Below are 25,847 nucleotides of genomic sequence, written 5' to 3'. Positions count from 1 at the left end.
CAGAGCCTACTTGGGATTCTCTCTCTCTCCCTTTCCCTCTGCCTCTCCTCTGCTCATTCTCTCTCTCTCTCTCTCTCTCTCTCTCTCTCGATAAATAAACTTTAATAAATAAAAATAAATAATCATGTTTAGCAATTCTCAAAAAATTATTACTTATAAAACAACTTGAAAACAAGTTTCTGAAACCTAGGAATGTGACAAAAGACTATGTTCAAATCATATAATCTTACCTTTTTCTTTTCCTTGACATCATATAAAGCCAAACTTGCAAAAATAGGTTCAATTTCAATCTCAAACCTTTAAGAAAAAAAGCAATTAGTTTAACATTTCTACATCTGTGCTATACCATCTATGCCACCCCTCCTCCTGAAACACTTTTCCAAGTGTATCTTTTAGTCTAAATCAACCACTACTTCCATTAGGTAATTTCATATATTCAATGTGAAAAACTAAGAAAACACATTAAAAATTTCAGAGAAGAACAGGAGCATACAAAATTCCACCACATGGAGAGAACCAAAATTAACAGTTTCAGTGCCTATCCGTCTAGACTTTTGTCTATGTATAATTGCACTTGGTAAATGGATTTATTTTTTAACATTTATTTACTTTTGAGAGAAAGAGACAGAGTGTGAGTGGGAAAGGAGCAGAGAGAGAGGGAGACACAGAATCCAAAGCAGGCTCCAGGCTCTGAGCTGTCAGCACAGAACCCAACACGTGGCTCAGGGCTTAAACCCACAAGCCGTGAGATCATGACCCGAGCTGAAGTCGGACGCCTGACCGACTGGACCACCCAGGTGCCCCAACTGGATTTTTTTTTTAAATGAAGTGTGTCACTGTATATTTAGTAGTCTGCTTTCTCAACTTCATATTTTATGGGTATATTTCCCTGTCATAAATATTAATCTAATCATGCTTTTTAATGCTCAAATATAAATTTTCACTATATGAATATGTACAAATGTATTTTATAACTGTATGCTTAAATCAAGATGTCTAATTTCATTTCCAAGAACTTGACTTACATACGGTAAACACTTAGTAACTATTTGCTGAATAAAATAATATGTGGGGCACCTGGGTACTCAGTCAAATACCCAACTCTTCATTTCAACTCAGGTCATGATCTCACAGTTGTGAGGTAAAACCCCATGTTGGGCTCCACACTGAGCATGGAGCCTGTTTGGGATTCTCTCTCTACCTCTTTCTGTCCCTCCCCCACGACTGCACGCTCTAGCTCTCTCTCTCTCTCTTTAAAAAGGGAATAATATGTAACATGAGGTTAACTAAAACTCTAGAGCAGTGATTCTCAATAAAGGATGATTTTTCCCCCAATAGGACATTTGGCAATGTCTGGAAGCATTTTAAGTTATCATTACTGCAGGAATATTACTGATATTTAGTGAGTAGAGAGGCCAGCGCTGTGGCTAAATATTCTGCATTGTACAGGAGAGCCTCTGACAACAAAGAATTATCCAGACAAAAATGTCAATAGTGCCAAGGTTATAAAAACCCTGTTCTACATTGTTCATTTTTTTTTTTTTTTTTTTGTCATGAGAGTATCAAAGCCTTTACAGGAGATAACACACAGTCGCATTTGGTTGAGTTGAATGAAGGGGGATTCACAAAGATTCCGATAAGATTTAGGAAAACAACTAGAGACAGTACAATTCTCTGGAGACAACAATAGCAGGGAGTCATTACCAATCCTTGACCTAAAGGAGACCTTAGAAGTGGTAAACCAAAACTGAGAAAGAACAGGTATACAAGGGGCTTTCACAGAAACACTGGCCTTTGGAGGAGAAGGCAACCAATCAACATGACCTAGCAGGGAATGAGTAAAAGGATATAAGTAAATACCACTGATTTCACTTTCTTCCATCCTCTGACTTCTGCTGATGTCTCTCTTAGCAGAACCCAGCCCAGAAGCCAAAAGAATAGAAATTTTGGTGATACTGTCTACATGGCTCAACCTCTACAAAGCCTATTGTACAAACTCTCTAACACTTGTTATTGTCACTCTTTCTGATTCTGCAACTTCAGTGGGTATCTGTTATCACACTGGACTTTTAATATGCATCTTCATCTATTTATGACCACACAGACACCCTCTTTTGGACCATTTTTCTATTTTTTGTTTGGCATTTTCCTCATCTATTTATACTTCTTTATACATTCTGTATACAGATGCTTTGTCAAGTGAATGTATTGAAAACATCTTCTCCCTCTGTATGACAGAGAAAGATAGAGAAACAGAGAGACACAGATATCCAACTGTCCTGCCAATGTATTGAAAAGATTACCTTTCCCAACTGTCTATATAGTTGTCTCACCTTATCTGCAAAAAATATGTTCTAACACCTCCCATGGATGCCTGAAACCTTGTAGACAGTACTGAAACCCATATATACAATGTTTTTTCCAATGCATACGCTACCTGTGATAAAGTTTAATTTATACTTTAGGCACAGTAAGAGATTAACAACAATAACTAATGACAAAACAGAACAACTATAACAACATACTTTAATAAAAGATATGTGAATGCAGTCTCTCTCTCTCTCTCTCTCTCTCTCTCTCTCTCTCTCAAAATACTTTACTGTATTATATTAATCCTCCTTTTCCTTACAATGATATGACCTGATAAAATGTCTATGTATGAAACCAACTGAGGTAAATAACACAGACATTGTGACATAGAGTTATGCTATTACTGATCTTCTGATAAGTCAGAAGGATCATCATCTGCGCCTGGACAGCAGTTGACCACTGGTAACTGAATACATGGAGAAGAGGGGGGCTACTGTAGTGCCACTGTAATTGTAAATCAAAAATACACACATAGGTCTATTTTTTAGCCCTAGTCCATTGGACTAATTTTCTAATTGTATGTCAGTGCTATATTGTCTTCATTAGCTTCCGTCTTAGGTAATTAGCTTACTGTAGCTTTATACTAAGTATTAATACCTATTTTGTTTTATAAACTGCTTCAAAACTTCCCTGCCTCCTTTCAGCCCTTTGCATTTTCATATAAATTTTAGATTCAGATAAAAATAAGCAAAAATGGATCAAAGATAAGAGAAATGTTACCTGCTTATTCAGAAAATGAGTATCCTATTTTGTAATTTAGCACCATAAAATTCATGCATAATAACTTTCCTATGATATTCTTGGAGAGTATTTAAAGATCCCTATTGTTAGTATGATGAACAAAGGTTAAAAGTCTTGAGGAAACAACGAGTGTGCTTCACATTAAGAAAAGCTACTAATGCATGACAAGAATATTTTAAATGAGATACATCATTTCATTTTTTTCTTTAATGTTTCAAAAGCCTCTTCCATTATACAAAGGGACCGCCATGGTTGTATTTTTTTTCTTTTCTGTTTTTAAATGTATACCTCTCATACATTCAGTATGAAAACTTAAAAAATGCATACTATGCTACTCCCAGGCAACCAAACATACACGTGCTTGAGTTTGTCAAGAAATACTATTTGAGCACCAGATACTCAATGCAAGTGCACCAAGCTACAAAAAAAGGTTGCTTTTTACCCCGCTGTTAAGTGCTCATTTATTTGAAATGTTGAGAATTCAAAAAACACTTTTTAAAAAGGCAATTTCTTAAAATACTTATTTCTTTTGAGAGAGCAGGAGAGGGGTAAAGACAGCGGGAGAGAGAGAATCCCAAGCAGGCTCTGCGCTGTCAGTGGAGAGCCCGACATAGGACTTGATCTCACAAGCTGCAAGATCAGGAGCTGAACCAGAATCAAGAGTCAGGTGCTTAACCAACTGAGCCACACCGGTGCTCCAAAAAAGCAATTTTTAATCACTCCAAGGCCTACCAAAACACACTACTGACAAAATTAGGGTGAGACCCTAAGCCAAAAAGACTGGTGTCTTTATAAAAAGAAAAAGAAACACCAGAGAACTTTCTCTCTTCATGCAGGAACAAAGAAAAGATCATATCGGGGAACAAGAAGAAGATGGCCATCTACAAGCCAGGAAGAGAAGTCTCATCAGAAACCAATCCTACCAACACCTTGAACTTCAACTTCCACTCTCCAGCACTGTGAGAAAATAAATTTCTGTTGTTTAAGCTACCCAGTCTATGGTATTTTATTATGGTAGTTGGAACAAACTAATACAGGTATGAAGTTTCTCTCTGGGGTGATGAATATGTCAAGAATTAGTCACAGCAATAGTTGTACAACTCTGAATTTACTAAAAACCACTGATGTTAGACTTCCACGGAAGATGGCGGAGTAGGAAGACCCTAAGCTCACCTCTTCCCATAGATAACACCCACATAAGTGTAAATAACCCAACCCAAAGACTGGCAGAACAGACTCTCCACAGCTAAATGTAGAGAAGAGGCCACATCAAAGGAAGGAGGAAGAGCAGGTGAGGAGCTAAATGAACCCACAGGACCATCCACAGGAGGGAAGGAAACAGTAAATGCAGAAACAAAATGAGACTCTCACTAAGCACCCCGGCACAGGGCCCAGAGGGGGCAGACTAATAACATGTGACTTTGAAAATCAGAGAGGCCAGGGGTGCCTGGGTGGCTCAGTCAGTTAAGCATCCGACTTTAGCTCAGGTTATCTCATGGTTCGTGAGTTCGAACCCTGTGTCGGGCTCTATGCTGACATCTCAGAGCCTGGAGCCTGCTTCAGATTCTGTGTCTCCTTCTCTCTCTGCCCCTCCCCTGCTCATTCTCTCTCTCTCTCTCTCAAAATAAAATTAAAAAAAAATTTTTTTTTTAAATCAAAGAGGCCAAATTTTTTGAGTTCTTACAGTGAGGCTAAACACCTCGAATTTTAAAAATCAGCCAGGAGGGCAAAATGAAACTGAGTTCCCACCCTTAAAGAGACAGCACAGGGGCGCCTGGGTGGCTCAGTCGGTTAAGCATCTGACTTCAGCTCAGGTCACGATCTCGCGGTCCGTGAGTTCGAGCCCCGCATTGGGCTCTGGGCTGATGGCTCGGAGCCTAGAGCCTGCTTCCGATTCTGTGTCTCCCTCTCTCTCTGCCCCTCCCCCGTTCATGCTCTGTCTCTCTCTGTCTCAAAAATAAATAAACATTAAAAAAAATTTTTTTTTTTAAAAAGAGACAGCACAACAAACAGTCCCTCAGATTTTACAGCACAGAAGTATCACCTTGAAAAATTCCTGGTGTATTTAGGAGGAAGATTTGTTTACTAATCTCAGAACATTGCTGGAGGGGCAGGGATCATTGAGAGACTTCTCCAGGAGCAAAGGAGCTGGTGGGTGCCTTTTCCCTCCCTGATGCCCCAACCTAAGTATCTGCAGGAACCAGCATACTGCCAACACCTGCACCTAAACTGCTAAGAGCACACCATGCCTCTGCATTCTCCTGCAGACCTGCCCCCTGCAATATCCCTTGGCAGAACCCATCCAAAGCGGTGCCACAAGCCTGACAGTGTGCAAGCAGCCCTGATAGGAGCCAACACTACTATAAAGCGACCCCTACCTGGGAAGAGAGAAAAATAACCAAACATACCAGTCCCCCTGGGGCCCCAGCAGGGGTCTGGGGGCAGACAGCTGGTCTGACTGCAGGCCTTGTCCACCAACAAAAGCTTCTCAGGAGACAACATGGAAGGTGTCCGGCAGTTTGGTGCTGCTACATTTCTGGCAAATACCTGGTCTGACTCAACTTAAGCCCAAGGTGACCTTAGATTCACCCACTAACAACAAAGGGACAAAATCCTGTCCACAAGAGGCAAAGAGAACCATCAAAGATGACAAACTAAAGGCAAAAGCAGCTTAGCCCTGACAGGACACCTGAATGACACATAGGAGACCTCCTCAATCACCCAGGATCTGGTGAACAGGGGACACTACACTGCAGGGCATTACAAGACCTCTTCTTAAGGCCACTACTTGAAAGAGCAGGAGACATAGCCAACTTTCCTAACACACAGAAACAGACACATAGAGTTAGACAAAATGAGGAGACAGAGGAATTTGTCACAAATGAAAGAAACAGGACAAAAGAGAGCTAAACGAAACTGAAATAAGTCATATGCCTGACAGAGAATTTAAAGGAATGGTCATAAAGATACTCACAGAACTTGAGAAAAAGTGGAGGACATCAGTGAGACCCACAACAAAGAGATAGAAAACATACAAAAGAACCAATCAGAGATGAAGAACTCAGTAACTAAAACTAAAAAGATGGAATAAATAGGAGACTAAAGGAAACAGAGGAAAGGATTAGTGACCTGGATTAGAGGATTAGAGGACTGAGAAATGGAAAGCAATCAAGCTGAAGAGGAGAGAGGGAAACAAAATAATAAAAAATGAAGACAGACTTAAGGAACTCAGCAGCACCATCCAGCATAATAACATTTGCATTACAGGAATCCCAGAAGAAGAGAAAGGAACAGGGGCAGAAAATTTATTTGAAAAAATAATAGCTGAAAACTTCCCAAATCTGGGGAAGGAAACAGAAATCCAGATTGAGGAAGCACAGAGAGCCCCCAACAAAATCAACCCAAGGAGGTCCACACCAGACACATTGTAATTAAAATGGCAAAAAGCGGCGATAAAGCAGAGAATTTTGAAAGCAGCAAAAGAAAAGTTACATACATACAAGGAAAACTCCATAAGGCTACCAGCTGATTGTTCAGCAGAAAGTTTGCAAGCCAAAGGGAATGGCAAGATATATTCAAAGTGCTGAAAGAAAAAAACCTGCAGCCAAGAACACTTTATCCAGCTATCATTAGAACAGAATGAGAGTAAAGAGGTTCCCAGACAAATAACAGTTAAAAGAATTCATGACCACTAAACTAGCCCTACAAGAAATTTTAAAGGGGATTCTTTGAGAGGCAAGACCATAAGCAGGAATAAGAAAAGTAGGAAGCACAAAAGCAGCAAAATTAAATATATCTGTAAAACTCAGTCAAGGATCCACAAAATAAAAAGATGTAAAGTAGGATACCTTTTATAAACATAGGTGGGGGGGTGGTAAAGAATGGGTTCAAACTCAAGCAACTTAATATAGACTGCTTAGTCATAAGATGTTATACACAAACTTAATTGTAACCACAAATCAAAATCCAGTAACAGATATGCAAAAAATAAAGAGCTAGGGATCCAAGTATATCACTAAAGAAAGCTAGCAGGGGCGCCTGGGTGGCTTGGTCGGTTAAGCGTCCGACTTCAGCTCAGGTCATGATCTCATGGTCCGTGAGTTCGAGCCCCACGTCAGGCTCTGTGCTGACAGCTCAGAGACTGGAGCCTGTTTCAGATTCTGTGTCTCCCTCTCTCTCTGCCCCTCCCCTGTTCATGCTCTGTCTCAAAAATAAATAAACGTTAAAAAAAAAAAATTTTTTTAAAAAAGCTAGCAAATCATGAAAGAAGTGAGCAAGAGAAGAAAGGAACAGAGAGAATATAATGCTAAGTGAAATAATTCAATCAGTGAAAGAGAAAATCCATATGATTTCACTCATATGTGGAATTAAAAAAAAACCAAACAAACAAACAAAAAACCAGAAACCAAACTGTTAACTACAGAGGACAAACAGATAGTTACCAGAGGGGAGGTGGGTAGGGAAGGAGGATGGGTGAAATAGGAGAAGGGGTTAACTGTACACTTATCATGATGAGCAATAAATAATATACAAAACTGCTGAATCACTATATTGTACACCAGAAGATAATATAATACTGTATGTTAACTATATTGGAATTAAAATTTTTAAAGTAAATAAAAACAAATAAACCACTGACTTTAAAAGGGTGAATTTTATATTTAAATTATATTATAAGAAAGCTGTCAAAAAAAGCAAATAAAAAAACAAAAAAAGAATACGATATTCAAAAGACTCAATGCACTAAAGCTCTAACAACTTTCTAGATAAATCTAACTAAATACATAATGCCTTAGCTTTCAAAGGAAGAAAACTGCCTAAGTTATCCAGACACGGAAGTGGTCTGTCCCTATGAGTTGCTCCTTTTAGAAAGTTCTATGTATTAAAACTTCCTTTTTCTTAAGTCAGAACTGGTAATTAACCATAATATTAACATGATACAATGAAAACAGCATCGAGGTGTTTTGTTTTTTTTTTTCAGTTACTGGGTGCAAAACAGTGAGCATGCCAGTCAGTTCACTTCTGCTAATGCTTTTGAATCTTGATTTCCTCATTTGTAAAATGAAGAAAATAATATATACCTTATAGAATTACACTGAAGACAAGATGAGTTAAAATAGAGAAATTAAAATAAAATAAAGCACTTTGTGAAGAATATAAATTCAGGACATTATCACTTCGATGACGTTAGATCAGAAGTCATTTAACTTTTTTACATAAAGAAAAATATATAAACTCAGAATCTTCGAAACACCCACAAAGCCTACCATGTAGGCTTGTATAATCAAGTCTTTAAGGGAAAAGATACTTTGCCTTTATATTCCCCAAGCCAAGTACAGTGTCTGGTAAACACAAGAAATTCAGCAAAATTTTGTTCAAGTTTTAAGACTAATTATATAGCTGTGACAAAAAGTCATCTTCACCTGTGAGCCAAAAATGTTCTTAAAGCTTACCTTCATACAATAGTTTTAATGCTTAGTAGCATTTAAAATTACATACAGAAGAACAATACTTCTCAAAAGGACACAAATACAAGCATAAAATCTACTAGGATTTTGTTATACTAATACTCAAAATGTTATTTGAAAAATAAAAGCTATACAGTAAACAAAATAAATACTCACTTGAGTGATAAACATTTTACAAGAAGTCTTTGACCAAAATGCTCTTTGGGCACATCAGGAACACTAAGTCGTTCTATTGGCTCTTCCTACAAATTGACAAGCAATACTAAAATGAACATTCTTATCATATGTCAACCCTTTATAATTTTCTAAAAACTTATTTTATTAATCTAATACTTTTAGTCTTCACAACTGAGCAAAGAAAATAAGGACCAATTTACCCTCAAAGAGAACTCATTAGATCCTAAATGTGCTCAATTCATAGAAATTATATTGTTATATATTAAGCATAATATATATATTTCATTTACTAAAAGTTATACCTATATTTCAGTTGTTTTATTTCCTATATTATTAGAATACTTTATGTGATATTCCCAAAATATCTATCTTAATAATCATCTGCTTCTTTATATATAAACATCTATACCTCATCTGGTGATGGGTGCAGAGCAAAGAGTTCCTTGTGACGGTTTGATTTCCTTTGGTCATCATTCTGACGGTCTATTTCTTCATTGGGTGTTCGATCAAGTAAATTAGGAAGCAGAGCATCAGGAAGCGAATTTTTCAAGTCAAAAATACTGCAGGCCCAGCTACCCCTTGGAGTATCATCTATTGACATTGAACGTCTTTTAAGATCATCCTGTCGTGCAAAACATTAAATATATTAATTAAGAAATTAAAAAATAAACTACTTTAAAATAATTTATTGTAATAATTTAAAAATAAAAGTATTACTTGCTCATCCTGGTAGTTGTTGCCATCTGGAGCTTCATCAGATTCAAAGACCTGTTTTGGCAAACCTTTTTGCCTTTCTTTCTGTTTATCTAATGTATTAGGATTAAATCCTGTTCCCAGTTTATGATATCTATTCAAAATAAAATAGTTAAATACATATCAGTTTTTGGAAATTTTTCATTTTCATCACGATGTAATAAGCCCACTGTTCTCTGTATTGCTTCTTTACATTAATAAGGATACATCCCAGCAGTTTTGATTGTGTCAAACATTTAACTAGAGTGATCGATCAGGAAGACTTCCATTCACAGTTCCTTTATTTCAACTAGAGAACAGATAATGAGATTCCAGAAGTAAATTATATTCTCCTTCTTTCCATGGGAACCATGTATATATAACTTAAGCTGTACTTTCAATTCAGAGTTGTACTTTCAATTCAGAGAACTTTTTTCTTTTCAGTAAAAAGAAAGAATGAGAAACCAGGTTAAAGAATAAAATGAGAGAGTAGAAAATATGTATTACATTCATAACAATGTAAATTTTTTAAAGGCAGAAAAATATAAAGCACTGAATCTTAAAATTTCAAATAGCCAAAAGTTCCTATATCTCATTATGTATAAATGATCTTAAACAAGCTAAAACTGCAGACTTTAAAAAAAATTTTTTTAATGTTTATTTTTATTTTTGAGAGAGTGAGAGAGCGCAAGTGGGGGAAGGTCAGAGAGAGAGAGGGAGACAAAGAATTTGAAACAGGCTCTAGGCTCTGAGCTGACACAGGCTTAAACTCAGGAACAGGGAGATCATGACCTGAACCGAAGTTGGATGCTCAACCGACTGAGCCACCCGGGTGCCCCTAAGGCTGCAGACTTTTAAAATGAAAACAGCAAGATCTCCACCACTGCATACATATATTACGTAACATATATTGTTACGTAATATATGTATTAGACTTAGAATAACTCTGAAATTAATGTAACCTTCTTGCCTAAAAACCCAATATCCAAGAGCATTCAACAGACACCAAGATCCAAGAGCAATTACTGTTCCACACTTCATATAGCCCAACTGGGGAAAATTTTAATTGGAGCAAAAACAATTATGATTACCAGAGGATGATATGGTTCTTGCCACCAGTGAATTTATGAAATAGTAAGGAATCACACTTGATATGAATCATTCATATTGTGTCTTGTTGCTAAAGATATTAAAATAGCAGCTACACGATCATATCACTGCATAATCACAAAATAAAAGACAGCATTTTCCTCTGGAAGAACTAAAATAACGATATTCAGTGTAATAACATAAAAAGTATTACTCAAAAGCAGATGTTTTACTCTTTCATGAAATTTTTAAAGTGCCTTAATTTGTGAAGTTGCATGTCCAAGCTGCTCTAATAAAAGAAATGTGTTGCATTCTGCCTCCTTTATGTCCTAAAAAATTAATTGACAGTAAAAAATTCAAAAGAGCTGAGAATGACATGATTCATGATCAATACTCTTTTTTCTTAAAGCTTCTTTTTTTTAAGTTTATTTATTTATTTATTTATTTATTTATTTATTTATTTATTTAGAGAGAGAGAGAGAGAGAGAGAGAGAGAGAGAGAGAGAGAGAGAGAATCCCAAGCAACCTCTATGCTGTCAACGCAGAGCGCAACACAGGGCTGGAACTCATGAACTATGAGATCATGACCTGAGCCGAAACTAAGAGTCAGATGCTTAACCAGTTGAGCCACCCAGGTGCCCCAATCAATACTCTTATAAATTAACACTCTGACCTCCAGCTGGTTGCTATGATAAGGCCCTACAGGATTACCCATCCAACCCCATACACACACCACCATTGTTATGACCTCATATCTCAGCATTCTCTCCCTCATTTATTCTATTCCAGTCACATTGACCTCTTTGCTATTCTTTGAACACCCCTAGCATGCTTCCAGTATGGAGCCTTTGCATATGCTGTTCTCCCCTCTGCCTAATACATTCCTGAAATCCAAAGGGCTCACTTCCTTACTCCCTTCAGGTCTTGGCTCAAATTCACCTTATTAGTAAGGTCTCTTCTGATTAGTTCTACAAAGTAGGAAATTCAGCCCCTCTTCTTGGCTCTCCCCATCCCCCTCACCCTACTTTTTTTTCTCCATAAGAGTTACCTCCACCATACCTTTTGGCTTACTATTCCACCCTTTGGTCATGATGTCCACTTTGCCAATAAGACCATCTGCTGAGTTTTTTATATGTTTTCGCTGAATAAAATATTAATTTCCAAAGATAACTAGTTGGTTTTTACACGATTACCATATCCTTTCATGTCTCCTTGAGGATATATATATGTTTTAATGTTTATTTATATTTGAGAGAGAGAAAGAGAGACAGTGCACGAGCAGGGGAGGAGCAGAGAGATGGACACAGAATCCAAAGCAGGCACCAGGCTCTGAGCTGTCAGCACAGAGCCCGGCGCAGGGCTCACACTTACGAGCCGTGAGATCATGACCTGAGCTGAAGGTGGACATTCAACTGACTGAGCCACCCAGGCGCCGCTCTATTGCCAACTTTCAATTGTTAGTTCTGTTATTTGTAGTTTGATAATTCTTTTGAAGCATGCTGATCTTCATCAAATAGTTGGCAATTTTGGGTTCTGTGTTCATTTTTAAATTTATAACCCCATATCTGTCTGGAAATACTGTATCTGCCTCGCTCACCCCATATCCGGTGGTTGTGGAGAAGAAAGCAAATCATGCTGCCAGGCAGAATCTGCCAGTATCTACTTTTCCGGGTATGAAGGGTTCCTTCTTCTTCCATGGCATGCCCACCCTGGCCACTATATTAACAGCTCAAGACCCATAATAGATGCTCTAAAAATGAGGCAGATACCTCTGCAGCAGCCACTCCTGTATAAACAGGGTACAGGGGATTTCAAAGTAACCAAATGTCAAACAGTTACCCGAGGTCTCCCTTCCATTGCCTCAATTCACTGTTTCTGAGCTTAAAGTGCTACCAAGGCTTCTTCATATATCTTCTCCTTAGATTATTCTGCATTATGGTTTCCTCTTATGTTCCAATCACACCTATCTTCTATCTTTCAGGGATACTTTAAAACTTGTAGTCCAATAAAAGTACCCCCTTTGCCATTTACTATACTGCCAATAATAAATAATATCTGATGTAACAGAAAAAATGTAAGCATTAGAGTCTGATGCTCCTAGCTTCTAATCTTGGCTATCCTATTTTCTGGTTGTGGGACCTCAAAGACATTACTTAACTGCTCTGAGCCCGAACAATCTTATCTGTTGGAAACTTAACTGAGATAAAGTGCCCAATAAAATGCCCTACACATAGTAAGTACCCAAAAATGTTAACTACCTTACCTCTTTGTCTAAACCAAGGTCAGCACCCCATGATGAGAGTTAAGTAGCAGACTCCATGATTCTGAGATTAATGTTTATATTATATTAAGATTTCTGATTAGAAGTTTTCAACATACATGCATAGAAGTAAAGATTTTTGAGTTATTTGACAGAGAAACAGTTTTATTCACTAATAAATCTAGTTATTGAAATCCTTATCAAAATTGTAAGTTCATAAAAACAGCTCTTCTTTATAAAGGGTAACAGACTGGCTTTTATTAGGTCACACTAAAACTAAAAAGCATGTCAGCAGTATCCCCAAGTGATGCTTAACATAATATTAAACCCAGTGAAATAAGACAGCAGCCATAAGGACAAAACAATAAGCAAAGGATACATCACTGTTGCTAGTACAAGTTAGCACAGATAACTTCATTTTTGAAAACTATGTCATAACAGAATTCTCCACTACTTCAGTCATTATATTTCCTTTAGAAAAATAAAATAAGGCTAAGAATTTTCAGTATGAAGACTTTTAATTATGCAAATTAAAATTAGCAAAGGAAACTTTTATTTCTTAATCTGATTTGATATCTCAAACACCATCCATTAGAAAAATAAACTTTGTGGGAGAACAAAACATTATTTTTTTTAAATATTTACCTGATTAGACATACAGGTCAAGGATCTATAAATATTTAGTTAGTTAATAAAGGGTAGAGGCCTTTCAAACAGCTTGATCTAGAAAACAGGCTATTCAATTTAACTTAACTATTTGTTTCAATAAACTGGATTCTTTTTGAGAAATACAAATTATTCATCAATACCTACCCATGAATTCCCAAAAGAATTAGACTATAAGTTATTATAATTATATATTATTAGTTATTAATGACCTATGATAATACAGAAATACTACTGACAAACATATTGTTTTACAAGGAAAGTAAGTGAAGTAAGCAGCAGTAATTGCAGAACCCCTAAGCAGAACATATCTATAAACAAAAGGTTCTTGCTTCTTCAACTGTTTTTTCAAATGAATTTTCAGGTCTCATAATTTTTTTTTTTTAAGTTTTATTTATGTTTGAGAGAGATCAAGTGGGAGAGGGACAGAGGAGGGTCTGAAGAGGGACAGAGGAGGGTCTGCATTGACAGCAGCAAGCCCAATGTGGGGCTTGAATTCATGAACCAGGAGATTATGACCTGAGCTGAAGTCAGAAGCTCAACCAACTAAGCCACCCAGGTGCTCCAGGTCTCATAATTATTATTAATCTACTTTAATACATTTATACATCCTACTCAGTATTTTTTAATGTTATAATAAATATATGACTTACTTTCTGATCACAATTGCCCAGTCTTCTGTATAACTTCTTATACAATCTCTAACATGTGGATCCATTTCACTATTTCAAAAAAGAAAATACATTAGTAATTTAGTAAGGAAAGCATTGATGTCTGTGAATTTGGTTGCTGCAGTTCATGGTCATATAATAGGAAACACCACCACCACAAGAAATATGACCCAAGTAAAATCAAGAAAGGTAATCTTTCCAGTTACACTAAAATCAAAAATAGGTAAATGTCTCCTCACCTTTCTTCAGGTACAGCTGAAACAAGGGTTCTACAGTCCCTAGGACTATAAACAACTTCGATGTCATCTGGAGGGAATTCAATCAAATCCCTTAAAGGCCCAGAATCCACAGCTAAAGGATGAGTAATGAGGTATTCTTCCAAGTCCACCGGATCCACTGCTTCAGTAAGGGGCACCTATTTTATAAAGAGGGGTGGGTGTGAGAGGTGAGTAGAAAAGAAGAGGTGGATGTGAAAATTTTACACTTCAAACAAAAGAAATTTATTATTTTAAAAAATACACATTTTTGTAGTCATTTCTAAACGTTACTTCTAAAATGTCAGCAGAGGGGCACCTGGGTGGCTCAGTCTATTAAGCACCAGACTCTTGTTTTCAGCTCAGGTCATGAACTCACAGTTTCTGAGATTGAGCCCCATAATGGACTCTGTGCTGACAGCTCAGAGCCCGTTTGGGCTCACTCTCTCTCTGCGCCTCCCCCACTCACACAAGTGCATGCATACACACACACTGTGTCTCTCTCAAAATAAATAAATAAACATTTTAAAAAATATAATAATGGGTACTTGGGTAGCTCAGTCAGTTGAGCATCTGACTTCAGCTCAGGTCACGATCTCACGGTTGGTAAGTTTGACCCTGGCATGGGGCTTGCCACTGTCTGTGCAGAGCCTGCTTCAGATCCTCTGTTCCCCTCTCACTCTGCCCCTCCCTCACTCATGCTCTGTCTCTCAAAAATAAACATAAAAAAAAAAAGGGGGTAAAATAAAATGTCAGCAGAAGTTCAGCCAGATGCACTAAAGAAACCACAAAGTGTTGGCCGCCTTCTACTTGTTTATTCTTTGGGTCATACTATAATCTGGCTTAGACTTTGCCCATTCCCCTCACATAAAATTGGTAAAGATAATTAACAGTTTTAGAATACAGTGACAAAATGCTCTTCAGAAGGATTCTTTTTTTGTTTTTTATATCTTTGAAATTGTCATTGCTAAGTTTCTAAGCAGCGCTTTTACCTTATTGGTTGTTATTGTTAATTATTCTAGTAAAACTACATAAATCAGTCTGTGGTAGGCTGAAAATGGTCCTCCAAAGATCTCCACATCCCAACCCATGGACTTTAGATGACAAAAAATAAAAAATAAATACAAATAAAAGGGTATTTGAAGACACGATTAAGGATCTTAAAATGGGGATATTATTCTGGATTATATGAGTGGGTCCTAAGTGCAATCATATATATCTTCATATGAAGACAGAGGCTATTTGGACCACACAGAGGAGAAAGCCATATGAAGACACAGCAAAGAGAAATTTGAAGATTCTGGCCTTAGACAGAAGTGATATGGCCTCAAGCAGCCACCAAAATCTGAATGAGGCAAGGAACTGATTCTGAAGGAAGCCTCTGAAGGGAGTGTATATAACTTCACCAAAACCTTGATTTCTTCCCACTGATATCAGGATCTGGACTCCAGTACTGTGAGAGAATAAATTTCTGTTGTTTTAAGCCACACAGTTTGTGGTAATTTGTTCCAGCAGCCACAGGAAACTAATAGTAAAAGTATCTACTAGCAATAATAGAATATTCTCGGAATTCCTTAGCCACAATGAAATTATACTTTTTAATAAGATACTCTATTTCCTATCTGACACAAGAAAAAAATTTCAAGCAAAACCATGAAGAATTATATAACAAATGTGCAGTTGTAGAACAATGAAAATATGAACATGTAATTTCACAGGATGTTCAACTGGATAAAAACACTGAGACTTGCAGGTATATGTTACTAAATAGAGGTGCATTAATCTATGCTGCTTTGGACTGAACAACTAGCAACAGGTAAAGCAACATTTTAAGGACAGTTAAGTAAAACAATAAATAACTAGCATATCATAAACACTCAAAGACAGTAGCTATTATTATCAATACATGTGTTTTCATTCAAACTCTCCTAAACCCTGTAAGCTAGAGATAATCAGTATTTCAATTCTACAAATAAAGGCATTTGTGCTCAAAGAAGTCAAACTCCTGAAAATAAAGGAGCCACAAATGACAGAGCAAAATTTTAAAATGCGTCTTCAAGGGGTGCCTAGCGGCTCAGTTGGTAGAGCAGGCAACTCTCAATCTCAGGGTTGTGAGTTCAAGCCCCACGTTGGGCATGGAGTCTACTTAAAAAAAGCGGGGGCGGGGGGGTCTTCAAGTTCTTAAATTCATGGGTTTTCTCTCATAAGCATCCTATCTTACCTATTCTCTCAAGTACATAATATACTATCATGGTGTTCTTAATACAGGGAAAGAAGCAATTCAATAGGGAAATGGAATATTTTTCAACCAAATTGCTGAAAAAACTGGATATCTATATTGGGGGGAATGAATCTCCATCCTTACATCACAATATATTCAAACTGAGATGGATCATAGACATAAATATAAATACTAAAACCATAAAACTGCTAGAAGGAAACATAGGAGAACATCTTCATGATTTGGGAGTAAGCAAAAGTTTCTTAGACATGACATAGAAATAATCATAAAAGAAAAATCTGATATATCTAAAGACAGTTAAGAAAATGAACAGACAAGCTCCACTGAGAGAAAATATTCACAAAACATATTTAACAAGAGATTGGTGTCTAGAATATATGAAGAAGTCCTACATCTTGGGGCGCCTGGGTGGCTCAGTTGGTTGAGCTTCCGACTTCGGCTCAGGTCATGATCTCACAGTTTGTGAGTTCGGCCCCATGTCGGGCTCTGTGCTAACAGATCGGAGCCTGGAGACTGCTTCGGATTCTGTATCTCCCTCTCTCTCTGACCCTCCCCTGTTCATGCTCTGTCTTTCTCTCTCTCAAAAATAAATAAACATTAAAAAAAATTGTTTTTTAGTATAAAAAAAAAAAGTCCTACATCTCAATAATAACAGAACAAACCACCTCTCAAATGGGGGAGAAAAGCTGATAAGACATTCACAAAGGAAGATAGAGGAATGGCCAGTTAGCACATAAAAAAGTGTTAAACACTCAAAGTCACAAAAGACACACTTCCACTTCCTGGCAGATGGAGTAGACATATTTTTCCCTATTCTTCCCACTAATTAAAACTACAAACCCTGGACAGTCTATATAAAATAAACATCAGAAGACTCCAAGGGCAGCTGGCTGGCTCAGTCAGTTACACGTCCGACTCCTGGTTTCGGCTCAGGTCATAATCTCACCGTTTCATGAGTTTGAGCCCAGTGTTGGTCTCTGTGCTGGCAGTGCGGAGCCTGCTTGGGATTCTCTCTCTTTCCCTCTCTCTCTGCCCCTCCCCTATTCATGCACAGTCTCTGTCTATCTCGGAATAAATAAACTGAAAAAAAAAAAGACTGTATGGGGCCCCTGAGTGGCTCAGTAGGTTAAAAGCTTCTGACTTCAGCTCAGGTCATGATCTCATGGTTCGTGGGTTCCAGCCCCACATTAGACTCTGTGCTGACAGCTCAGAGCCGGGAGCCTGCTTCAGCTTCTGTGTCTCCCTCTCACTTTTTTCTCCTCCCCTGCTCACACCCTGTCTGTCTGTCTCTTTTTCTCTTTCTAAAATAAACATTTTTTTCAAGACTCTAAAAGGTAGAGAAAAAGGCAAATCAGCAGGGATCTTGGAATGCAAGGAATGGCACAACAGTGGGTTACCTAAAATTTCTTTTTGCCTTATGTACTCCAGAATTGTAGCTAGAAAAGCTCACAAACCAGAAACACCAAAAAAGATGATGCAAGCTGGGGTTAGCGGAAGCCCCAACAAAATCCTGTTCTTCCCAGCCAAAGGACAAAGAAAGGGGCAACAAAGCAAAATAGAAAAGTTTTAGACAATAATCACTCTACTGCAGCCAAACACAATGTGAAAAACTGTGGACCCACCCTATCTACACAAGCAAGGCCAAGTGGAAAGCTAGACTTCACCCTCACAAAGCTGTAACAAGGCATCCAACACTCCTCACCAAGCACGGTATCACAGAAATCAGAGGAGGGAACTAAGATTTTCATACCTTCTGGGAGGTATGAGCCTTCCACAGTGTCAGTGGAGACCACATAGGGACTACTCATATGCAGTAATAACAAGGCACTTCTTCCTCTTACAAGGCACTTCTTCCTCTTATTGCTTATCTAAGGAGGTCTACATATAGTACAATAAAGGTAAAGGGATGGAAAGGTACATAAAATTTCTAGACTTCACCTAAATTGGTAAAATGTCAATACCAGTTTTGTGATTAAATTATGTGCATATAATATCTTAAGCAACCATTAAAAAGGCTATACAAAGATACGCAATCAATAACACTATAGATAAATCAAAATGGAATTATAAAAAATGTTCAGGTAACCCACAGGAAGATTAAAAAAAAAAACCAGAAAAACAAAAAACAGAGAGAACAAACAAAAGTTAAAATGGCAGACTAAAGCCCTAGCAGAATAATAACATTAAATGTAAATGATCTACATACACCAATCAAAAGAGAATGACAGAATGAATTTTAAAATATGACCCACCTGTGTGGTGTACAAAATATTCACTTCAAATAAGACAATATAAGGAAGTTAAAATAGGGGAATGGAAAAAAATATACCATACAGACATTAATCAAAAGAAAGCAGAAGTCACTGTATTAGCATCAGTTAAGTAGACTTCAAAGCAAAGCAAAGTAGTATATAAAAAGGGCCATTACCAGTGTGCCTGGGTAGCCCAGTCAGTTAAGCGTCTCTTGATCTCAGCTCAGGTCATGATCTCACAGTTTGCAGAATGGAGCACAGAGCCTGCTTGGGATTCTTTCTCTCCCTCTCCCTCTCTCTCTCTCTGACCCTCCCTTCCTTGTGCACGCTCTCTTTCTCTCTTTCTCAAAATAAATAAATAAACTTTAAAAAGGGGGGGAGGACATTATCTGATGATAATAGCTATGATCCAACATGAAGACACAGCAATCTTAAAGGTGTATGTACTAAATAACTATAAATTATGTGAAACAAAAACTAACAGAACTGAAAGGAAAAATAAGACATATCTACAATTATAACTGGAAACTTCAAGACATCTCTCTCTCGACAACTGACAGACAACCAAAGAGAAAACCAACAAGGATATGGTAAAACTCAACAGCAACATCAACTAACAGGATTTAACTGACATTTATAGAACAGTCTACCCAATAACAACAGAATAAACATTCTTTTCAAAACCCCAAAAAGCATAGAGGTGCCTGCATGGCTCAGTCAGTTAAGTGTCTGACTCTTGATTTCAGCTCAGGTCCTGATCTCAAGGTCATGAGATTGAGCCCCAGGAGAGATTCTCCTATCCCTCTCCCTCAGCCCCTCCCCTACTTGCTGTCTCTCTCACAGAATAAATAAACATTAAAAAAAAAAAAAAAAGCCCAAAAAAGCATATACCAAGACAGACCATATCCTGAGGCATAAAACCAACCTCAACAAATTTAAAAGACCTGAATTCAGAGTGTATTCTCTGACCATAACATAATCAAATTAGAAATTAGCAACAGAAAGATAACAGGAAAATCTCCAAACACTTAGAAACTAAATAATGCACTTCCAAATAACCTATGAGTCACAGAAGTCTGAAAAGTGAAATTTAAAAAATATACCGAACTAAATGAAAATACATAATACAATTTGTGGAATCAGGGAAATGCAACCAAAAACACAAGATACTAGTTCATATCCATCACTGGAAAACAAGTGCAGGAGAGGATATAAAGAAATTGGAAATCTTTTGAATGTTCCCAAAATATCATACCAAAAAAGAGAATTACCATATGATCTACTAATTCCATGTCTATGTACTCCACCCAAAAATTGCAAATCAAGACTCAGATTACTTGTATGCTCGTATTCATAGCAGCAATACTACCAACAGCCAAAAGGTGCAAACAACCCAATGTTCATCAACAGATGAATGGATAAACAAAATGTGATATACACATAAAATGGTATATTCTTCAGTCTTAACATGGATGAAACTTTGAAGCATTGCTGAGTGAAATACACCAGAGACAAAAAGACAAATATCATATGATGGTACTTTACGTGGTACATAGAGGAGATAAATTTATAGAGACAGAAATAGAATAAATATAACTGGGGACTGGAAAGAGAGGGAAGCAGGGAGTTATCATTTCATGAGTACGAGGTGTCAGCTTGGGATAATGAAAAATTTCTGGCAATGGATAGTAGTAATAGTGGTGATAATTGCACAACATTGTGAATGTGCTTAATGCCACTGAATTGTATACCTAGAAATGGTTAAAATGATCAATTTTATGTTATGTATAGTTTACCACAATACAAATAGATACTATACAAAAAGATAGATAGATGATAGATAGATAGATAGATAGATAGATATAAAGACACACAGACAGACAGATTTAAGTGAACCTTTTTTTTTAATCTTTTTAAGTCAATGCTTCTCTGCCCAGGTATTACTTGCAGGGCAGCACACCTTTCAGGATTCAAAGTGTCACAAACGACTATTCATTGAAAATAAAGACAAAATTTGGGAGTCCTTGTTTTTGTCTAATTCAGAATTAATCTTCCCTCAAAGAATGACCAGCCATATCAAAAGTAAGTCTTAGGGTAGGGAAGGAAGCTATGACACTCTCTTTAAAACACTAAATATAGGATAAATGATCTTGTTCCCCAAACTCACACAGGTCACTGGCTTTCAAGGTACGGTATTAGTTAGACTTGGATCATGGAAACAAATTTATTTTTGATACAACTATCTCTCTTCTTTCTGATGCCCAGCAGAGACAGATGCTTGGGTTAGTCTTGGAATATGGTGATGAACTGATTACAATTATAAATTATTTTGCAAGGCTCCAAGGAAAGATCCTGTATTCACTGACCCAAGGCAAGAGACTGCAACATGATTTTATAAAAGAAAGTGGCTGGGCAATACCTAGGGTTAAAGGGTGATGAGAAGCAATAGTGAAACACTACAAAACCTCTCACAGGCAATGTTAAGATATTATCTTATTTCAACAATCATTGTGTTGGAATTTGACATATTTAGTGCTAAGATCTCTTTCAATCCTTTCTGGTACACCATCAAAAATTCTGGTATTTGAGGGGCGCCTGGGTGGCGCAGTCGGTTAAGCGTCCGACTTCAGCCAGGTCACGACCTCGCGGTCCGCGAGTTCGAGCCCCGCGTCGGGCTCTGGGCTGATGGCTCAGAGCCTGGAGGCTGTTTCCGATTCTGTGTCTCCCTCTCTCTCTGCCCCTCCCCGGTTCATGCTCTGTCTCTCTCTGTCCCAAAAATAAATAAACGTTGAAAAAAAAAATTTAAAAAAAAAAAAAAAAAAAAAAAAAAAAAAAAAATTCTGGTATTTGATCAGCGATTGTTTTGGGCTGGGGCAGAGGAGGATACAAGGGTGATAAGCTGAAGAGTTTCTTTTTGAGGTGATGAAAATGTTCTGGATTGACTGTGGAGACTGTTGCACATTTCTGTGAACATATTAAATCCACTGATTTTGTCAATTAAATGGGTGAATTGTTTGGTATGTGAATTAAAACTCAATAAGGCTGTTAAAAAAAACAGAATCTAAACAGTTATAGGAAATACAGAAGATAGAAGAATGAGTCTATAAGGGAAGAAATTTCAAAAAGGTTGAACCAGAATCTAATCAGTTACAGGAAATGATACAGAAACAAGTCTACAGAAAAGCAAACATAAAATCCAAAAGGCAGGCAATTCTATAAGACAACTAATTTGATTTTCTCAACAAGTCAATGGCATAAAATCAAACAAAGTTAGAAACTGGGGGAGGCAGGGACGCCTGAGTGTCTCAGTCAGCTAAGGATCTGACTCTTGGTTTTGGCTGAGGTCAACATCTCACAGTTCATGAGTTCGAGTCCCACAAAAGGCTCTACACTGACACTCCAGAGCCTGCTTGGGATTTCTCTCTACCTCTCTCTCTGACCCTCCCCACTTTGCTCTCTCTCTTTCTCGCTCTCAAAAAAATAAATAAATAAAAATTAAACAGTTAAAGAAGAAGAAGAAGAAGAAGAAAAGGAAGAAGTAGTAGTAGTAGTAGTAGTAGTTGGGGGAGGGAGAAAATGCTTTGTTTGTTTTTGGTTTGGTTTTAACACAAGTGATCTAAGACTAAATCCCATCTATAAATTTTATTTGGATCTCCATTTGAATAAACCAACTATGAAGATATTTATGAGATAATCAAAGAAATCTAGCATGTACTGTATATAAGATGATACCAAGGAATTACTGTTAATTTTGTTAAGTGTGATAACAGCATTGTGGTTAAGTAAGAAAATAACAATGTCTACACTAGTCTATTTCTGTGTATGTTTAAAGATTCTCATAGTTTAAAAAAGTACTTTACCAGTGAGAATGCAAGAAGAAAAATTGCAGTCATCAAGCTCTGACAACCCTTTGAAGGAACTGTGTTGCAAAGAAGAGCAAAGATATACTGGAGGCTGGGGACAGGTAGAAATGTAGGGCAAAAAAGCAGGATTTTTTTTCATGGGAGAAATAATAGTATGTTTGTATACTGATGGGAATGATCAGGAAAATAAAGAGCAAAGGTGATAAAAGAGAAGAGAGAATTCTTAAAGTACTGTATTTGAATAACAGAGAAGTAGGGATTAACTAATCCCTCCACTTGTTCACTACTGGTTCATCTAGAGTAACAAGTAAACAGGTAGACTACATGGGTACAGATGACAATCGGTGAACACAAATGCTGGTAGGAGTCTGTGGAAGTTCTTTTCTGACTGTTTCGATTTTCACAAGTGCAATATGAAGCCAAGTCATCCTAGGAGTGAAAATGGGAATCAGCAATTAGGGGTTAAGAGAAGGAGGCATGAAATAAGTGAACTAAAACAGTAGGAGAATGAATGGACTAGGAAAATATACTATTTGCCTGGAAATGTTAAAGCCAACGTAAGTGAGTGGTCATAAACTGAGACCAGTCAATGGGATTGTGTTTTCTCGAGCCACACTCAGCTAAGTGCAGGTATGAAACAAGCAGAGAGCTGGATTTGAAAAGCACTTCTGGGTGTGCTGATGACATGAGAAGTTAAGGAACTCAAGGGTATGTATATGCAAGAGAGTAATTATGACGATCAACAAATAATTTAAGTTTGGTAAGGAAAGAAAAGAAAACATTGAAAGGTGAGGGGCAGGAAAAAGTTAGAATCATGGATTCTAGATTCTGGTGGGGGTGAAAGACAGCTGGGAGTCAGGATACCAAAACAAGAGAGCAAGAAAGATAAGACGTAGTAGCCAGAGAGTAAGAAGCATAAAACTGAGATTACAAAGGGGTTAAAATTATTTATAATGACCAAATCTAAGGTATGACTATGGAAGTGAGTAGCTGAGGTATGATACAAGACATAGGTTATCAGTACAGAAAAGGAGTTCAAGATTCTGAGAGGGTATTAAAAGAATCACCTCCATGTACATTGAAATCACCCAGAAATCCATATATTCTAAAGTTTCTCCAATCAGCATGTAACTGTTATTAAACTTCATCTTTAAAACTTTTAAAAACACAAACATTATAAACATGTCATTACTAGGCAATCAAACTGTTATATTCTGTCATACCATCTTTTTTCAATAATTGGTACCGTTTAGTACCTAAATGAAGTGTTAATAGGGCGCCTGGGTGGCTCAGTCGGTTAAGGCTCTGACTTCAGGTCAGGTCAGGTCAGGTCATGATCTCACGGTTTTGAGTTCCAGTCCCGCATAGGGCTCTGCTGTCAGCACAGAGCGTGCTTTGGATCCTGTCTCCCTCTCTCTCTCTGCCCCTGCCCTGCTTGAACACGCATGCACGCACTCTCTTCCAAAAATAAATAAACTTTAAAAAAATAAGTGTAAATACATAATTCCACCAAAGTCACTTTTTTTTTTTAATGTTTTTATTTATTTTTGAGACAGAGAGAGACAGAGCATGAGCAGGGGAAGAAGGGCAGAGAGAGAGACAAAGAATCTGAAACAGGCTCCAGGCTCTGAGCTGTCAGCACAGAGCCTTATGTGGGCCTCAAACTCACACAGACTGTGAGCTCACGACCTGAGCTGAAGTCCGACGCTTAACCGACTGAGCCACTCAGGCACCCCCAAAATTTTTTTTGATGTTTATTTATTTTTGACAGAGAGAGAGAGAGAGAGACAGAGCATGAGCGGGAGAGGGGCAGAAAGAGAGGGAGACACAGAATCCAAAGCAGGCTCCAGGCTCTGAGCTGTCAGCACAGAGCCCGATGCAGGGCTCAAACTCGCGAACTGCGAGGTCATGACCTGAGCCGAAGTCAGACGCTCAACCGACTAAGCCACCCAGGTGCCCCCAAAAGTCACTCTTAACTACTTTTTTAATTTTTGACAAATAGAGGCATAGTTTTAATTTATATTCTTACTCTAATAAGTATCCATTTTTTATCAAAATTGATTATCCTCATGCCAGTTTCCTTAATAAGAAAACCCACGTTTAGGGCCACCTGGGTGACTCAGTGGGTTAAGCATCCAACTATTGATTCTGGCTCAGGTCATGATCTCAGTTTGTGAGACGGAGGCCATCAGGCTCTATACTGACAGCATAGAGACTGCTTGGGATTCTCTTTCTCCCTCTCTCCCTGCCCCTCTCCCCCTTTCACCCTCAAAATAAATAAATAAAACTTTAAAAAAAGAAAAAAACATGTTTATGTCTCTGACATAGCACCTGGTTAAGGCAATGATTCAATAATTGTATATTCCCTTCTATTAAAGGGGACATACAATACTACAAATCCACATATTTATCTAATGCTGCCTTCAGTAACTATTTCTAGAACAGATTCCTAAAGGTTCCTGTAATGAATCAGCTTGGATCTGGGAAGTCTTACCTATAAAGTTCCAGAGTTGATAAATCCTGAATGTAAAGTTTCAAAGTTGACTCAGAAATCAACACCTGTATCACACCTCCTAACATTATTCTCCAACTCAAATTTCAGGAAAGACAGGGGTAGCAACAAGTAAGTTTATGAGACTACTGATGGAACCCAAAATCCATTGGTCTTGTCTTTCCACTATTTTGTCATGGCCTCGTCAGTAACATACCAGTAACATCCCATATTTTAAATATGCTACTTACTGTGGTATGATGGGATATATTACCAACAATGTTGAGGTTTTTGAGCAGTTGGGGAGAACCACTGTATTGTCCAGAGATCTGCTTCCTGACTTCAGCAGCCACAGTTCTACAACAAAGAAAGCAAATATATTATTTTAAAAAGAAACAACCGGGGAGCCTGGGTGGCTCAGTCGGTTAAGCGTCCAACTTCAGTTCAGGTCATAATCTTGTGGTTCATGAGTTCAAGTCCCGCATAGGGCTCTGTGCTGACAGCTCAGAGCCTGGAGTCTGCTTCAGATTTTGTGTCTCCCTCTCTCTCTGCCCCTCGCCTGCTTGTATTC

The 25,847-nt window shown here is 37.7% G+C and overlaps 1 protein-coding gene across 10 annotated transcripts in view; it reads right to left on the bottom strand.

Moving 5' to 3' along the window:
• The window catches only part of DOCK7 (dedicator of cytokinesis 7), a 230,239-nt gene that overhangs the window by 179,289 nt on the left and 25,103 nt on the right, over positions 1-25,847 (bottom strand). For all 10 annotated transcript variants that reach the window (XM_047869911.1, XM_047869912.1, XM_047869913.1 and 7 more), the window contains exons 2-8: positions 25,528-25,633; positions 14,414-14,589; positions 14,157-14,225; positions 9,474-9,603; positions 9,166-9,378; positions 8,736-8,821; positions 231-297 (exon numbers count right to left, since the gene is read on the bottom strand). In XM_047869911.1, the coding sequence (XP_047725867.1) occupies positions 231-297; positions 8,736-8,821; positions 9,166-9,378; positions 9,474-9,603; positions 14,157-14,225; positions 14,414-14,589; positions 25,528-25,633 (847 nt within the window). The remainder of the gene's footprint in view (positions 1-230; positions 298-8,735; positions 8,822-9,165; positions 9,379-9,473; positions 9,604-14,156; positions 14,226-14,413; positions 14,590-25,527; positions 25,634-25,847) is intronic.

This window comes from Prionailurus viverrinus, chromosome C1 (assembly GCF_022837055.1).
Source record: "Prionailurus viverrinus isolate Anna chromosome C1, UM_Priviv_1.0, whole genome shotgun sequence".
NCBI classification, from domain to species: Eukaryota; Metazoa; Chordata; class Mammalia; order Carnivora; family Felidae; genus Prionailurus; species Prionailurus viverrinus.
The sequence above is the reverse complement of the archived record's forward strand: the minus strand, read 5'-3'. Positions and strand labels throughout refer to the sequence as shown.